Raw genomic sequence first — 19,139 nt, 5'->3', positions numbered from 1 at the left:
GAAACAAACAGAGAACGAGTAGTCTCTAACAATGTGACATTGATTCCTTTAAGCTAGATTGAGGAGTATTAGTAAGGTGTCTTATAAATATTACCATAAAAATAAAGTAATTAGAGGTATATTCACCATAAATAACAACAAAGCACTTTATGACAATGTTAAATTGAATCTTAACCATAGCATTAAATATATGATAAATATATAGAGAAAACAGAACAGTTTTCATAAGATGAAATTAACAATAACAAGTATACTCATGAATAAACAAAAATTAATATATGTACTCACTTTTGATAAGAACCAATGAATAATGATGAACCCATACATTAAGTGAGTTAAATCAAAAGGCACGTATGAAATGGAAATTGTTTTACTAAAAGGTAAATCAGAAAATTTAGCAAACTTACAATCATAACAATCTAAAATATCATTGTTTTGTAACTTTTTTTAAGTTCTAGTAGAAACCAGATATTTTAATCTAGAAATAAAAATATATCCAAGACAAGAATATTGTGAATAAAAACTACAAGACAAAGAATTCAAAAAAAAGGATAATAAACCTGTAGTGAAAAAATAAGTTGAGGTACAATTAGAAAATAAACATTTAATATGACATTGAAATTTTTATTTTGCAAATATGACATGTTTTGGGACAAATGATGTGTTTTTCAGAGGTCAAATTCCAAGCAATCATAACATTACATTAATTATCTGAGATCTCAACATATGTTGTATAAGTGTACAAGGTTAACATCAGCGAGTTGATATTTGTGTCCATTCTTAATATCTTGCAATTTGCAGGTCTAAAACATAACATAAACAGATTTCTGATAACGCTAGAAATCATCTATTCAGCTGGTTTTCTCTTTCTTCCAAGAATAGAAGCTATCTGAAATCTGGGGCCCCCCATTCGCCACTTCTTGAAGGATGCCATTGCGGATTGAGCTGTCTCATACACTACAAAAAGAATTCAAAAAAACATAAATTAAATTGAACAGCTCACTGCATGAGAAGGAAAAGGATGCAACACATAAATGAAGGTAAAAGGCCTGTTTTATTTAGCAAGTCAAACAAGTCTCACAATTGATCTCCTCATTTGTTAGAATAGTCCAAAATTTAGAACCAGCAGCAATTGCTGCAGTGTGTGCTTTCGTGAGGATCTCCTTGTACCTATTCTTAAATGCAGACAACAACAGAACCCCGATGGTTCTATCGCCAACTCTGCCATAAATGAGAAACAAATTAGCAGAGGACAAGATAAATAAAACTACATATATTTTAATTACACAGTAATTGAAATGATAAAAACATAGCATTAAGGACTTTGAATTGATCCAAATGAAATGGAAGGAAAAAAAAACAAATATGCACTTCTCTAGTTATAATATTGGCATTTGCAGTGCATGTACACAACAAAGGTAGCTTGTGGAGTTACTCTTCAAAGTCAAGTCAGCTGTTGTGCTAAATAAGATGGTCAATACTAAGCTTGTTTACATAAAAGGACCAAAAAAGGTGGAGCAGAATATTGAAATAAGACTCGCTTAAAGCACCGGTTGGAAATTTTTCAAGATTTTGTTTTGTCCTATAACATTTTTATTTGGTTAACTCAGGAATTTGTCGCAATAAGGGTTTGAATGAGATGGTGTGTACAACCAATAACGAAAAATTGAGATTCCTAGGCCCATCTAGAGCATAATGAAACATGACAGTCATGTAGTACTATTTTCCAAGAAAAAACTGATTGAAAAAATAAGTGTAAAATAAAGCCAAAGAGGGACAGATAACTCTTTCAGATAAGAAAAGATAGACTCACATGGGTGCTATCTTGCAACCAAATTCATAGAAGTATGGACATCTGGACCTTATATCCACACTTGCACAATCAGCTTGGATCTCTAGTCTTGTTCTGAAAATAAAAATCACAAGTAATAAGATGATAAATCGAAATTTTAAACTTAAATATTAAGCAATCTTAACTCCATCAAGCTATCAACATTTCAATAGTACATTTGGACGTGAGTGCTGATGCAGATCCGCGGGCATGTGCAGTTATTAGTTTTTATAACTTTTGTGAAAGCTGTGGAAATTGATAGTTGCATAACTTTTTGCTATCCCTAGTTCCATACGAAATTGGTGACGAAGTTTGCAAAAGCATTTATTTTGTAAAATAAGTAAAAGTACTCAAGAGTGCTTCCTAACCCATTGTTTATTTTTTACGGTTCTAAAGAGCCTCTCAGCAAAAAATCACTCTATATGATATGCAGTGGGGAATTGCTGTTTCTGCAGGGTTTTACCATCTGAGTTGTACTTACGGGGGCGTTCATAACCCATTGTTAACATCATGACAAGCTCAATTATATAAGAGAATGCACTAATAAGTTGTGAACGCACAAATGATCATTACTTTTGATTGAAACAAGGGGGGACATTGACTGATACTGCTTGTCTCAACTGCAACTCATGAGCCAGCCAAAAAGGCAGTTCAACTTTTGAATCCACTTCAATCTGAAAATCAAATATTCTAAATGTCAGGTAAAATCATTAAATTTCACTTCCACTATGCAGAGATATGGTGCACCGCCAGCAATCTTCCCCCTCTAAAATACATAAAATACAGTGTCATGGCTCTTACAAAGTCTGCCTCAGAACTGGGATCTATTCCCACCCCAGATGCTTCCTTCTTAAAGATAACCGACACAATCTGTGACAAGAACATAACAAAAAAATAGAATTAGGACAAGAAATTTTGATTACATTCTATATTGTCATTGTTGACACAACAAACCAGTTTTTATATGAACTAGCAACAACCAAAAACACCATCAACCATATATCATCTAAAAGGATAACTACCATAGAAAAAATTCCTTTACAAAAATCAACTATCCTATCCCTAAACCAATCCCTTATTAAATATGACTTATATTAATAGAATCAAAGAAATAGAGTGCTGAAAACTGTTAGATTAATGAAAGAATGTTCATGGTTACATGATGCAGTATAAAGAAAAGATCAAATCTCATGATGTAACCGACGGAACTTAAAATCCATAGTAAGAAATGGAGTTAAGAAAATATTTCATTGATGTAAAATATTTAATAGATGAAGAAAGAGAACAGCAATATAGAAAGGAATGAGTTTCAATCTAAAAGCTCCTCAAGGAGATAACTCCCTCTGCCTAACCATAAAGGTTTCAATATTCTAACATACTGGGTACCATTCACTAACATCACTATTTATACTAATAAGGCATAACTAACCTACCAACTAAGAATCCTAACTCACTATTTATTTATCATATATCCTTACCACACTCATTACATACTACTTTCTTTTTCCTTATTACCCCCTACTTGGTCTCTATCATTACCCACCCCTTCGAATACCTATGAAGCACGGACACTTCTAGGAGTAGGCATGTCGCGGTGTCCGACACGTGTCAGTGTTTGACACTTGTATGACACCCGTACAACACATGTTAGAAAAGTCAAAAAAATGTTGGAAAATTCAGACAAGTGTCCGCTAAAAATTGATTTTTTTCTTTGTTTCGACACTCTTCAAATCAATGGTTGACACCCAAATGACACTCATAACATATACGTCAGACTATTCAGACAAGTGTTTCAAACAAAATTTTATTTTTTTTCTTTGCTTCAACACACTTTTATACATATTTTGGACAAATCTCACACAAATTTAAAATTGTCAAACGTGTTTTTAAGCAATGTTATTAATAAAGAAGTAAAGACATTAATTTTGATTTTAATATTTTTAAATTTTTTTATCATAAATGGATAAATAAAGCTGAAATACTCTCTTATACATAATAGTGTCGGTGTCCTATGTTTTGACATTACCGGTGCCGAAGTGTCTATGTCGTATCGTGTCCCGGTGTCCGTGTTGGAGTCGGTGCTTCATAGTCAAATACAGCCTTATCCTCAAGGCTAGAGTTTGTACCCACCAAAACTTGCCTCTGTCAAATACAAATTTGAGCAATCCATGAAAAGTGGAGAACAGTTTCCAACAGGCTTCACTAACAGCAACTTCCATAGGGAAATTAAATTCTCTTGAGTAGTGTTCTCTCAAAAAAAAAAAGATGAATGCCAAGACTTCCTGTTAAAATAAAGAACAGGGTTTCCTTTACTTCCCCGCTCGCATATTATGGCATTCCGCAAGGCAAGGTCGTATGACTTTGCTCCAATTTGAATACAAGCCCCACTTGTTTAAGAAACATGCTCATGTTTCTCATATCTCTCCTCCATGTTTGTTTTTACGCCTCAGTTTTCTTTCATGGACTCGCTCAGATCAGTCGAGTTTGGCAATGGTGGTTTGGAAGCAGCTGAATTTTGTGTCTTAAAAGTGAAATTGAATTTAGAGGAGACAGTTATTGACCTCGGATAGTGGAGCGGGTTAACCGGGCCCCAAAAATGGAATAGCAGCTTGTAGGATAACTTTTATTGACTTTTTAAAATTGATTATTTTTAGACTAAATATATAAATAATCTATACAAATAACCCAATCCCATAAAATTTTTATAAAAATATAATTAATAAAATAATAATGGATTAAAGTGATATATATTATTATTAATGTTATTATTTACCGATGTATGTGACTTGGCAATATTCAATATGCATGTAACTAGACGTAGTTGTGCCTATTCACTAGATAATTTACCTGAGGGATGCATTTTGGCAATATTCCTTCTATTAAAGTGTTTATTCAGGTTTTTTACAGCTGTACGTAGATGTTGTGGGATACTCAATAAATTAATTACTTTTTTTTACTTTTCAACTCTTTTTTTATCAGTAAAAAATAATCCATACTTTTATCCTCTATCTTTTTCACCTTCTTTCTTTTCGGAATCAGTGTTAATGTATATCTTCTCCTCCTTCTTATCAAAATTGTTAATGCACAGAAGAAAAAGTTTTTAAAAAAAAAAAAAATCCAACTGCTCCGCCCAGGTTTTGACCTGCGGTCCGCTTTAGCGGAAAAATTGCCCGCGATTTCATTGGCGCAACCACACCCTTCTTCTCGCACGGTGGTTGGCCACTCTGGTCGGACCGGCCGGAATAGCAGCAACCACGGCCGAGATTGATAACTCCGGAGGAAAATCAAAGTTCTATTGATTGAATGATAGAATACTTGAATCTGAATTCTTATATTATTATGTGGATATATATATATATATATATATATATATATATATATATATATATATATATATATATATATATATATATATATATATATATATATATATAAAAGTCTAAGCCTCTTAATCAACCCCACTAATTAAGAAAAGATTTGATACAATAATATCTTAAATAATACTCTAATTGATACTACTAATAAAAACAATAGATACAAAATAATAATAAAACAATATCTCAACACTCCGTCTCAAGATTGTGTGTATACATCATAAGCATCCATCTTGTCACATATGTATGTAATTTAAGGTCTTCAAAGAGATTTTGTAAAGAGGTTAGCAAGTTGATCATTGGAATTAACAAATGAGGTTTTGATGGTCTAAGTGGTAAACTTCTCTCTAAGAAAGTGATTGTCAACTTCTATATGCTTTGTCCTTTCATGCAAAACTGGATTGGAGGAGAGGTGCAAAGTTGATTGGTTGTCACATATAAGTTCCATAGGGCCGACTTCACAAAAATAAAATTCATGTAATAAATGTTTTAACCACAAGAGCTCACATGTGACATGGACCATGACTCGATACTCAACTTTTGTACTTGATCAAGCAACGACCATTTGTCTTTTGCTTTTTCATGAGATTAAATTATCCCCAATAAAGACACAATAACTCAATGTAGAACGTCTATCACTTGCATCTCCTGCTCAATCCGCATCTGAATCCAATGATATCAGAATTGCCTTTATCATAAAAAACAAGTCATTTTCCATATGATCCTTTGATATATTTAAGGATTCGAATAGTTGCCTCACAATGGTTGTTACTAGGAGAATTCAAGAATTGGCTTACTACACTGACTGGAAAAGATATATCAGGTCTAATCAAGGTAAGATAATTCAACTTTCCTACAAGTCTCCGATATCTTCTTGGATCAATATATGGCTTTCCTTAATTAGGGAGAAGCTTTACATTAAGATCCATAAGAGTGTCAACAGATTTGCAGTCTGTAAGACAAGTTTCTTTCAAAATATCAAGAGCATACTTCCTTTGTGACATGTGGATTATGGGTTCACCACGCTTCTGTTGCGCAACTCTGATACCAACTTGAATCTGAATTTCTTATATTATTATATAGAGAAAAAAGAAGAAAAAAAAAAAAAAAAATATATATATATATATATATATATATATATATATATATATATATATATATATATATATATATATATATATATATATATATATAAACCTCCTAATCAAACTCACTAGTTAAGGAAAGATTTGATACAATAATTTTTTAAATAATATCCTAATTGATACTTAATATCCTAATCATATATTAAGAATAAATCTTGATAATAATAACTATACTCAAATCTGATACTAAGAAATAATCTAAGATACTTTAAACTAATATAAATGATATTATAAAATATTTTATAATATTCTAATAACGTAGAGAAGTAAAGAAAAAATATATAAGGATGTCGGACACCAATTGAAAAAGTGCCGAAGCAAAGAAAAAGAAATTGGGACACTTGTCTGAGTTTTCTAGCATGTGTCGTACGAGTGTCATACAAGTGTCGGACACCAACGCATATTTGCATATTTTTTCAACTTAGCTTGAGCTCTAATCAAATGAATTTTCAACTGATTGAGAGCCTATCTCTTTCACTCAATTCCATCGCCACTGCTGCCACTTCCATCTCATTATTGTTGAGTTTCACCAAACTCGGTGGCAAATCTTATACACTACTTACTTCAAACGGTTTCTGTCCTGTTGGCGCGTCGAACTTGTTCCAGAATTCCATCTAATGAGTACAGTGTCATGGCTGTTCAGAGACAAAACAAAGGTACCTCTCAAGCACTTGTTTACCACTTCAGTTTGTCTCTCTGTCTCATGGTGATAAATTCTCCACATTCTCCATTCGGGTGATCCAAACTACTGGATCTTCTCCTTCGAATATAGGTAATTCGACCTTCTTCACAGATAACCGAGATTTCTCATAACGTGAACTTCCATCTGAACCATTCACGTGATCCAAGCTATTGGATCTTCCCTTTCAAACATAAGTAATTTGACCTTCTTCGCAGATAACTGTGATTTTTCAAAAAGTGAACTTCCTCCCGACCCTTCCGACAACTCCACTCACAGTGCTCTTCTTTCTCTACATCTTTCACAGTCATGTGATGATAGCGCTTTGTTTTTGAAATTGCTCAATGAGCATGGTCAGACCACCCTTCACCTCTCGAACCTCAACGCACATGGTTCACCCTTCACCTCTCGAACCTCAACGCACATGGTTCTTATCTGTGATTGCAGAATTTCAACTTGATCGGCCATTTTTTGGTGGCATGAGTTAAATGTACCCCCTCTTTACAGATCGGCAGATCAGACCAATTAATAGAATCAAAGAAATAGAGTGCCGAAACACTATTATATTACTAATGTAGGAATGTTGATGGTTACTGTGCTGCAGTATAAAGAAAAAGATAAAATTTGATAGAGTAACTACTATCAACCTAGCCAAGTGGCTCCTTCAATGAAGATATAATCTTACTGATCCTTCTCTCACTGATAATCGAATTTCCAGATGATTCCCCTCTCTCCTCCCTATTCCTTATATAACTAACTTCTTACCTTACTCTCCTTCATGATGTTCGTGCTCCTTCTCACTTGTTAGCTGCCAGCTCAGCATTCCTTATTTTGGCACATTTTCTGTGTTACACCCTCACACTTTGGGCCTAGTATCATTCTCTTCTAGTTCAACAGGCCCAATTCTACCATATATCAACTAGAAGCATATTAATGAACAAAATAAAGAGTCTGAAGCTTACCTCTTCCTCCACCAAAATGTCATCAATATCATAGTAATTTGCCATCCTATCCTCTGGCTTGTTGCTCTTATGCTTTCTTTTAACTCATTGAAAGGTCAGTCTGCAGATAAAGAAATTTTGAGCTTAAATTGATAAATTTGAAATGAAAAAAAAATCTTGATCAAATAATAAAGCTACGCAAAATCGATCAGCAAAGAAAATGTGAATCTGTTATACAAAGAACTTCATTTACTGTTGTTAGCGATGAAATGGAATGAAATATCACAAGTGTTTAGATCTACAACATATAGAAAGAACTAGCAAGATAGCTGTGCATTCACACAAGCATCATTGATTTCTCCACATGTTCTAAAAGACTTATAATCAAGCAATTCAAGCAAAACATCTTCTAAGCCATATATGCCCTGCTGAGCTACAATTTGTTGGTTTTCAGAACACGTGTTTTGTTAAATTTTGTTCAGCTAAGCCAAAAGATAACACATTGGGCAATTGCAACAAATATTTTGCATTGAGATGTATATGTGACCTAATTGATTGTATATAGGTATTGTTGCAAATATGCAGTTATAGAACATGTGCTTTTTACGCTTGCCAAGAGATTATGATTACTTTACTTGTTCAATGCCTTCAGGCCATAAGCTGGCATCTAGCACGGTAAGCTATTCAGTCTGTTAATTCTTAGTCAGTCTGAATGATGCTAGAGGCAATTTTGATGTAGGAGCCCTAGTGCTACACCTTTCTGTGTTGTACTGGGACACAACAAATATGTTCTTTATACCATTCAAAAGAATATATCGAATATATGATTGGCTACAGTTGGCACTAACCAAATTATATCTTATTGCTCTTTGTAGTGATTTAAATATTTCTGATTATGAAAACTTTGGATGATGCTGAGGAATCATGTTAGTTTATCATGGATGTATTATAATAGACAAGATAAAATGACTAAGGTTCTGATAGTAAATCACAATGAATTGTAATAGCTTATAATTTATTTTCTAAGACTGCTCATGTAGGATACTCATCAAGTTATAAAGCTACTTATTATGTTTATATGACTACTCAGCTGAAGAATCATATTCTTCTGCATCTCAATTCCCTGCAAGTGGCACTGGCTCTTAATAATAATAACACTAAATTTCCTACTTTCTATCTAGCCTGCTCCTCGAGGTTACCTACAGTATCAAATTTGTTGACTAGTGGAGTCAACATTTCATACAAAAATACATCAACCCACAAGTGATAAAATAGTAAAATCATTATTATTCAACAAATAAATAATATATTATAAAAACTATACTATCGTATATCAAAAAAATAAAATTAAAGACACATTAACATCTACAAATTATAACTGCCTTCTACATACTTTCATAAATTGAAAGTGTTGTAGGTGTGTAGACAATCATTCAAGATGTTATAGAACAACTCATCGTGATACACTAACAAGCCTAATGACCTCCAGAATAATACATAGCAAATTGCTATTCAAGTTGTTGTCACCAAACATAGTTGATTTTATACACACACCAACACAATAACATAGCAAGTTTTTTAACCCAAAAAAAGCCCATCTTTTGAAATGGCAATACAAAATGAAACCCAACAAACACCTAGACCTTGGAATCTAAGTGAACGAGTAGTGCAAATCAGAACACAATTTTTCAACAACAGGACATTGATGATAAATCTTTAAAAATGAACTCAGTGCAAACGGATATCTTGATTCTTGACCAAGTAGTGCTTTAACAAAAGATCCGTCATTAAACTAAAACAAAATGAATAAAATTATATTAATTAAGTTATAAAGCAAAAGTTTACCAAAAACCTTACAATCTAGGAATTATCCTCACTGAGACATTTTCACAAACACCTTATGAGTGCAGCTATTGAACAATAGAACAAACATATGTAGTAGCTATAACTACCAATTTTTTGATGTTTTCAGTAATGGAATTGAAGGGAATTGGAAAAATGAAAACATTCAGTCAATATGTTTGTCGGTTAGAGCCATTACCTCAACCTATTCACTGCTGAAATGAAATTGATTTCTTTTCCTTCCTACTGGTTGCGGTGTGATTGCCGAAATCGCTACCAGTAGTACTACGATCCGGAGCCGGCGATATGAAGAAGGAAAGATCTTATCTTCAGTTTGGAAGTTTGCGTGATTCAATTGGTGAGTCGAATTTTGGAGGAATTGGATATTTTGGGGAATAAAAGTAGGGTTTATTTGTTTCAAAATTGGCGCCATCTTTTTTATTTTTACTTGGGCGCCATTTTTTTGTCACGGAAAATTGCAGCGTCTCTCAGGGCATTGGACTCACTTTGTGAGAGTAAAGGAATTTTAAGATGTAAACACTAAGTTATAAATTTATAATTTATAACTTTTTACCCTTAAACAGTAACTTATAATTTATAACTTTTTAAAATATAACCTGACTTTATATTATTGGTTTTCAAAACCGAACAAACTCAACCGAAAATCACAAACTAAACTAAATTAAATCAAAATCGTATTTGAATCAAATGTGTTATTGAATCATTTTTTAACAAAACTGCACGGTTCGGTTTGGTTTACGGTTTGTATTTTACAAACCGAGCTAAAATAAATCAAACTGCATTATGTTACAACTCAGATTTCACTTATCTCACATTCAACCCAAAACTCAAACTTATTATGCATTAACCTTATAATTACGAATGATTTTCTCTTACTCATATTTAGGGTTTTCGTTTCAACATTTTCAAATTTATCCTAGGAGTATCACATATTCTTATCATCTTCTTTTCCATGTACGTCGCGCATCTTCTACTATAATATATCCTCTCTTATATTCTTTCTTTTTTAACTTCTCATTTTTATGTTATTGTTTTCTCTTCCAATTACGTTTTTATCGCATTTTTCTTCTATAATCTCATTGTGAGTGCAACTTCAGTTAGATGTGTTTTATATGATGTCAAAATTATGATACTTTAGCGCTAATGTATATTGGACGATATCCTCTGATTCTCTATGTGCGTCTTAATATTAGAAAGCATAAAAGCATTTGGAAACAACTTGGAAAAGGTCTCATGCATCAAACATGTATGAAAAAACAATTTTTGTGAAAAATGGCACTACATTCTAGAGATTAATATTTGATTAGATTACTATTTAGATAAGCTTGAAGTTACTATTTTAAATAATTAAATTTTAGATTTCTAATTAGATAATTAGAATTATATTAGAATTTTAGAATAATCAAAATTGTTTAGGATTTAGAATTGATTTTAATTAGGATTTCATGTTTAGAAATTAATCCATGATTTATGAATTGACTATTTTGTCCATAGGTTTAAAAATAGTCTAATCTTGCATACTCCCCTAGTTTTAGAACTTAGAGATATTCTAATTGACCAATTAACCCTTTAGGTTGTTGTATATTCACTTTTTAACTATTATTTCCCATTAGAATAAGTTGATCAAAGTTCACTTTGATAAACTAAATCCTCTGACCGTGCTTAATTCCCCAAGCTTAGCCAAGTGATAAAAAGACCCTTGATCACTTGATAAGGCAAGTCATTGTGCTCAAGATGTGTTGGATGCTGGATCTCCAAACTTCGATCAAGATTCAAAGGCAAAGATCAATAGTTCATTCAATGCAAATCAGTACACGATAAGACTACTACTCAAGCACTACAAAGGTCAAATTCAACGTTTGTCGATCATGAGCCAAATTGTGCGCTATGAGTCTTAAGAAATAGAGAAGGAGTGGAGAATTCTTATCCTCATTATGAATATCTTTAGGTACGGGACGAATAACCCAATTGCTCATCGTATTCACCTATATTCGTAGGCTTTAGCACAATTTGATTTAAGTTGATTGTCAAGCCTTTTCATTCTTCAATGACAACCCTTCATCACAGAAAGCTGCAAAAAAATTCAACTTAAACACTCATCAGTTATTATGCAAATTGCATGTCATGAGTCTTAAGTAGTAGAGAAGGGGCAAGAATGGAGAATTCTTATCCTCATTCTGAATATCTCTGGGTACGGGACGAATGACTCAGTTGCTCATCGCACTCACCTCTATTCATAGACTTTAGTGCAATTTAAATCAAATAATTGATAAGTCTTTCTACATAGATATGGGATGCAGACTGAAGATCGGACTTCAATCTTCCAAGGTTTCCCTTTCCTTTCCCTTTTGTTATCTCTTAGTAAAACTAAAACTATTTTATGAATAAACAAAAAAAAAACTCAAAACAATTAACCATATAATTAGGATTGTATGATATGAGCCTTAAGAAATCGAGAAGGGATGAGAGTGGAGAATTCCTATCTTCAATTTGAATATCTTTGGGTGCGGGACGAATGACCCAGTTGCTCACTGTATCCATCTTCATTCCTAGACTTTAGTACGATTCAAGTCATGACTCTCATTTCAGAATAAAAGTAAATTCACCTCATCAAACTCGGATTGCTTTTGGGCTTCATTTTCAGTTTAAAACCTTTTTAGAAAGGACGTGTTACTTCTGTTCTACCGTGAATGACGCTTAAGTCTCCATGTGCGAGCAAACAATGTTTACCTGCTAAAGTGCTATCCGAGTTCATCCATTCTACCACAAACAGACATACACTTAAAGCTCCCATGCTCAAGCATACAAGCAAGTTAACAGTAGAACGTGAACGTTAATATTGTCCATTAAAAACAACTAACGCATCAGTCCTAGTTCCACGAACTACGAAGCTCTGATTTTCTCATTGTACGAATGAGGATACGTAGGCACGAGGACCCAAATCCTTGGCGAGCACACTTATCTATTTCTTACCTTTTTCACACTTAATTATCAATCCCTGTTTTCCTTTCGCGGATAATCTTTACATATAATACATATTATTGCAAAGAACATTCAAAACGGTTCCCATGGATTACCATGGATGTTAGGGGTGCTAATGCCTTCCCCTTGCATAACCGACTTCCTTACCCATTTCTCTTTCCCACGGGTTTTATCGATGTTTTCCCTTTCTTTAGGGAATAAATAAAGTTCAATGGCGACTATATTGTATCTTTTAATATGCGACGCGCTCGAGTATAATTCGCGTAGCTTCAACACAAAAAAAAACATTTTTTGTGAAAAATGGCATTATAGGTCGACACATACGTATACAGGTCGACCTATGGAACAAATTATTGGCTATAGATCGACACATGCATTCTATAGGTCGACACATATGATGTAGTATTAAAGTCTGTAGCTTTTGTTTCATGTGCCGACTCTTTAGGTCGACACATAAGGAATGCATAACATGCATAGGTTGACACATGACCTTAGACATGCCGACTTATGCATCGAACATGTCGATGCATGACTTTCATAGGTTGACCTATGTGATGTATTTTTTCAAAAATTCATATTGTTCTCAAGTCCTTTGTGTTCCTTTTTGCCATAAGTCATCCATGCATGTAAATACTTCATACGTGCATCAATCTACAGTAAGGTTTATAGAGTGAGTAAAACCTACATGAATTCAGGATTTTAAAGCATTCTCATCATCTTCAACTCCATTTATGCATACACACAATCAAACTACACATAATAATTTTTTGATTGGGTGCCATCTAGGTTAGGATCAATCCAATTAGGTATGTTGTAAAAAGAATATTGGATTGAGAACTTTGAGGGATTCAAATAAAAAAACAAGTTGGGGTTTTCCTTCAATATCTCTTAAGGTTTGAAGGTTTTGGACAATATTGTGCAATTCAGATCTGATCAAGTGAAAGCCTTGGGACAAGGGGTATCTTGCAAGGGAGTGGCGTGAGATGGTGAGTCATGTTGACAAATCTTGGGTTTCAACAAGTGTGTGTTTGGGAGTAATTCAACCATGTGAAAGTCTTGGGACAAGGAGTGCCTTGCAAGGAAGTAGCAAGAATAAGTGAATTGAGGAGATATTGTTGGTTACTTGATCAATCTTTGATCAAGGGTTTTGAAGGTGGTAAAGTCAATATCAAACTTAAGGGTTGTAGAGTTCGATTCCTTCATCTCTTGTATACACACATTTTGTAAAGTAAGATTGTTGGTTCTATGTGTTGGCATCAATTTTGGTAAAACTTAGTGTTATCACAAGATGTCACGCGTGTTGTCTTGACATGTGATATCAGCTTCCCGCGGGTTGTTTAAATATGGTTGTGCAGTATTTAGCCAAGATGTCAAACCCGATGTTAAGACATGTGCATACGGAACATTCAGTCTGAATGTTATGTGTTTTGTTATTGCGCTTTTCATGCAAATCTTTGTGTGCTTATGTGAAGATTGCATGCGCTATTCAAGGAGTAATTCTATTTAAAACCAGAATGTTCTATTTTCCAAAAAGGAATGATTAGTTGTTGTTTCTTAAGAGATACGCAATTAAAATAGAATTAGGGTTTCATGCTGCCCAGACCCATTCAAAAAGCTTCTACTTAAAGGCCATGTAAAACATGTTTTAGACACACAAAATACGAACGATAAAGTGAGAGAGTTTTAGGGTTTTAGCCTTGTGTGAACTTATGTATTGTGAGCCATTCATTCATCTTGTTGATGTATGGATTGGACTGAGTTCTGTGTTGTAATTTGTCCACTCTAAGCTTTGAAGTACGAGTGTATTTGTTTACTTGATTAAAGCTTTTAAGCAAGATCAAGTATGTGTCCTTGAAGTGTGTCTTCTTTCTTTTTGTATTTGTTCTAGTATCACTGTTGTGATTGAGGGGGAGTGAGTAAGGTCTCATATCTAAGAGTTCTTAGATAGAATTCACATGGGTAGAGATTAGGTGAAAAGACTGTAACTTGAAGTTGTTTATTAAGAGTCTTTGAACTAATTATGTTTAGTGGATTTCCTTCCTGGCTTGGTAGCCCCCAGACGTAGGTGTGTTTGCACCGAAATGGGTTAACAATTACTTGTGTCACTTGTTCAATTGTTTTTCTGTTTTTATCCTGTTTATATTTCACTTGTTGTTCAGATATTAGTGTCGTGACATTACCTTCGACATCTCGTATTTGATACCAGAATTTCAAAGATTTATTATAATATCTCAATTCGAAATCGAATTAAGGGCAGACATACCCAAAGCAAGGTCAATTGGAGAATTGCCTAAATAAATTGTCGTGTACTCTATCTATCTCTTTTATTTTGTGATTTGCAAATTGTCGATTGCATTTGTCATTTGATAAATATTGTTTGGATCATAATTTTGAATGCGTCTTGAAATTTGTGTTGTTGTGTATATCACAAACCATTTGGTTGTGATTAGATTTCTAAGAACAACAAACACTACATGAAATTTCAAACATTGTTGATCACAGACTAAGTGTTTGATAAATTGCTTGACTTAATTTTTGTGTGTTTTGTTTATTGGAGATAGACTTTTCCTATTGTATTGTATTCAACTAGTTGTGATTAGTTGTTGTTGATTGACTTATGGATTATTATCATTGCATTGACACCTCTACGCATATCCTAACTTTTTGATAGTAGGTTCGGTTATACGATTTTTGATCCGGAATTTTTTTGAAACTTGCTTATTGTAAGATCCCAATTTTGACCTTAAGATCCCTCATGCTATCTCATCACATGCATTAGCATTGAGATCATACCTTGGCATCCTCCTTACCCCTTATTCATTGGGTTTGCATTGAGAGAGATCACCAAGCACCATGTGATTGTATCATACTTTGTATTTTATCATATTTACTAACCAAAATACCAACAATATGTCTTTGCATTTGTCTAACTCTTTTGTAGGTAGGGCACATGATCACCTTTGATCCATCAAGCTCACATCTAGGGTTTAAGACCCTCATTGCCAAGATCACAATCAAGGAATGGTCTAAAATGGATTTAGACATCATATGTGGACCCCCATGAGCTTCATATGTTATTTTGATCATCAAATCATCAAAAGTTTGGATTTGGTTTGCCTTGGAAACCCTAGTTCATCTGGGTATCTTGTGTAACTTCTTCACCAAGCTCCTTCAACATTTGATCAAATATTTCTAGGGACATCTCAAATTTAATTATCTTATGCATATATTATCTCCCATGAGTCCCAATAATCAAGATAATTGCAAGCTATCAAGTTGGTTAATGGTGGTTGACCAGAGGAATTCATCTAATCAAAACTAGGGTCTCATAGACCTTATCTCCTACAATTTGTGTCATATGAAAATGTTTCCAAGATCAAAGTTACTCTAAATGACATTCCAACCAACTTTCATGTTGGGGTCTAGAGCTAGTTTTTCTTTAAAAGTCATTTTTATGGTGAAAGATTATAAGTCATTTTGTCTAAACCCTAATCTGGAAGTCAACTTCCCAAGGCCATAACTTGCTCAATTTTTATGAGATGAAAGATTTACATGTTGAAAAATCAAATTTAATGTGTCTAATTCAACTTTGATGTTTGGAGGAAGAGCTAATTCAACTTTTATGAGCATGTGATATGAGGATACATTATAGGTCATTTTGGACCAATACCATTGAACAAGTGATTTTCCTCAACTTCAAAAATGCATAACTCCTTCATCTCAAATCCAAATGAGGTAAAATTTGTGACAATTTTGAAGGACTTTGAAATAGATACAACTTTGATGAAGACACTTTTCTCATTTGAAGCTTACACAAAAAGTTAGCCAAGGTGGAATACGTGAACATATGGCTTGACACTAAGAAAAATGTTTGATATATTAAAATTTCCAAACTTCCACCTAAAAAAGAATCATGATAAAAGATTCAAATGGAAAAGTATTCAACATAAGAGTTGTTCCACTTGATCTAACCTTTCGAAAAAGTCCAATTTCATCCATTTTGGACAAGATTTGAATGGTCTGCGCATGGTTTGAACATTGCATCATCATTTGGCAAAATCAAAACTTCAAACAGCCATACACATTTGCCTTGCATTCCAAGTTGCTTTCAGACTCATTCACACTTGATTACGAACCTAATTGAGTGACTTCATGGGTCTGTACATGCCCATGCAAGCATGCATCATCCATTGCCAAATTTGGAAGTTGAATTTGAAGGTGCAAATATCATGAATTGCGGCTATAAATAGAGACCCATAGCATCAGAATTAAGGACCCCTTCACGCCAACTTTGCTCCAATACCCTAAACCCTTCCATTTGAAAGGAGGAACCTGACAATTTTCTTTGAAAATTGAGTTTGAATCTCACTGTTTTGAGATTCAAAACTCCAGGGATCCAAAGCCTTTGTTTAATTCAAATCCACTTCTGCAAGCTTCCTGAGTAAGATCAAGCAAGAATCAAAGCAAGAGCAATCGAGTTCTGCACATCACTAAAGGTATTTTCCATATTTTTTCATCTCTTCGATTCTCTCTCAATTCTCATCAATTCTCATCAATTCTCTTGGATCCTTGGTTGTCTGAATTCCTACCAATGTAGGCAAGAATATTGAGTTGCTTTGATGTCAAATCGAAGCAACTCAGATTATGTACCTCAAATTTCAACTCCATGTATCTCTCAATATACTTGGAGTTAGGATGAATTGAGGTTAGATTCGTGATCAGTGTCATTTTTACTTTGAAATCACGTCCTTCTTTTTTATTTTTGTGATGGTGATGAGTGGACCAGTCCGGCGAAGCTCGCCTGAGAAGATGACCGGCGTTTTGCTCCGGTGATAAGATGACATGGTCCAGAGCCACATGGTCATTTCATTTTGTTTTAATCACGAGCGTTGGCTTTGAATATCATGTTTATGGTGTGCTGACTCAAATGCATGGTGGAACGCGCGTTTAGATCCACTTGATCTGCCACCTCAATTAATGAGGGAAATCAAGTGGTCCACGTTTTTCTGAGTATTTGAATTTTATTTTATTTGTGTTATTTTCATTAATTCATATTAAATTTAATATTGATCAAAAAAATATGAGAGTTTCACCAAAAAAATTTAAATAAATTCCTCTTTCATTTTCTGAATTAAAATTATTTTTTGGATCATTTTTAATATTTTTTATAATTTAATTGATTTTGTGAATATTTTTAATTGTTTAAAAATAGTTTTAAGTTTCTAAAACTTATGAAATTTTTTCTCCAAGGTCCTTTGACTTTGTTTGACCTATGATAAATCTCATGGTCATTTCTTTGGTGTTTTGATGAGGTTTTAGGAAATTGACCAACCATAATTTAATTTAATGCATATTTTTATTATTTTTAATTGTTTAAATGCCAAATAAATTGTGTAGAGCCATTTAATTGACGTTGTGAGTTTGACTTGCGTTGTTGGACCTTGGTCAAAGTTGATTTGACTTTGTTAGGTTAACATCATTGAATTTAGGGGATTGATGGAATGTACATTCCATCTCCCAAAATGAATGAATGATCTTAATTTGGAAAAAGTCCTCCTTTGACCAATTTGTGTTGAATCCATTCCCCCCCCCCCCCTCCCCTCACGCTTCATCTCATTACCCTTCTTTATTCATTTATATCATGGACATATGATATCTCTATATCCTAAGGCTAGTTGATTGCAAAATCAACATGAGTATGGATGAGATTAGGTCCACCTTTTTGCATATTCTTTTTGTGTGTGGTATGTTTCATGAGCATAGTTCATTATACTATGTCTCTAACATGCATTAACACCAAAATTCTATTGTCCGACCTCAAATAGTTGTGACTTCTACATAAGTCCAATTACGATTGCTTAACATAGTGCTAAATTTGTGACACAAAAAGGCATAGCATTCTAGTTAGTGAGATTGTAAGTCTCCCCTCTTTCATGGTATTGTATGGAAATTTGGCATTTTTTCCTTCCTTTGGAAGATGTCTTGGTCGAAGGACTCATGCTTGTGATAAGTGGGTTGAGTATTCTCCAAAGAATGACTTAAACAAAACAAAGCAAAAGCAATACTACTTCTAACCAACTAACAATTAACATTTAATTTCAAGCCATTTACTTTTATGCACTTTAAGTTGGAGCTTTTAATCCATTTGCTATTATTCATACCATTTAATTTGTTTACTTAATGTCATTTTCACTTTGTCCACTTGGGCCATAATTTGTGATATATTGTGTTTGTGTATACTTGTTTGTTTGTGTGGTCTTTTGACCTTAATGTACATAATAAGAACAAAAAACCCTAAAAAATATCTTTCATGGATTGCTGGTC

General features: G+C 33.6%; 1 protein-coding gene across 1 annotated transcript; it reads right to left on the bottom strand.

The window, feature by feature from the left end:
- Nucleotides 1-680: 680 nt before the first annotated feature.
- On the bottom strand, nucleotides 681-10,320 carry LOC127083964 (DNA replication complex GINS protein psf3). The gene is made up of 7 exons (XM_051024327.1): nucleotides 10,012-10,320; nucleotides 7,992-8,091; nucleotides 2,633-2,701; nucleotides 2,405-2,505; nucleotides 1,814-1,906; nucleotides 1,082-1,221; nucleotides 681-957 (listed from the first exon to the last, which is right to left on the bottom strand). Exons 2-7 carry the CDS (start codon nucleotides 8,034-8,036, stop codon nucleotides 848-850), a joined length of 558 nt encoding a protein of 185 aa, XP_050880284.1. The 5' UTR covers nucleotides 8,037-8,091; nucleotides 10,012-10,320; the 3' UTR covers nucleotides 681-847.
- Between the last annotated feature and the right edge of the window lie 8,819 nt (nucleotides 10,321-19,139).

Source organism: Lathyrus oleraceus, chromosome 5 (genome assembly GCF_024323335.1).
Source record: "Lathyrus oleraceus cultivar Zhongwan6 chromosome 5, CAAS_Psat_ZW6_1.0, whole genome shotgun sequence".
NCBI lineage: Eukaryota > Viridiplantae > Streptophyta > Magnoliopsida > Fabales > Fabaceae > Lathyrus > Lathyrus oleraceus.
The sequence above is the reverse complement of the archived record's forward strand: the minus strand, read 5'-3'. Positions and strand labels throughout refer to the sequence as shown.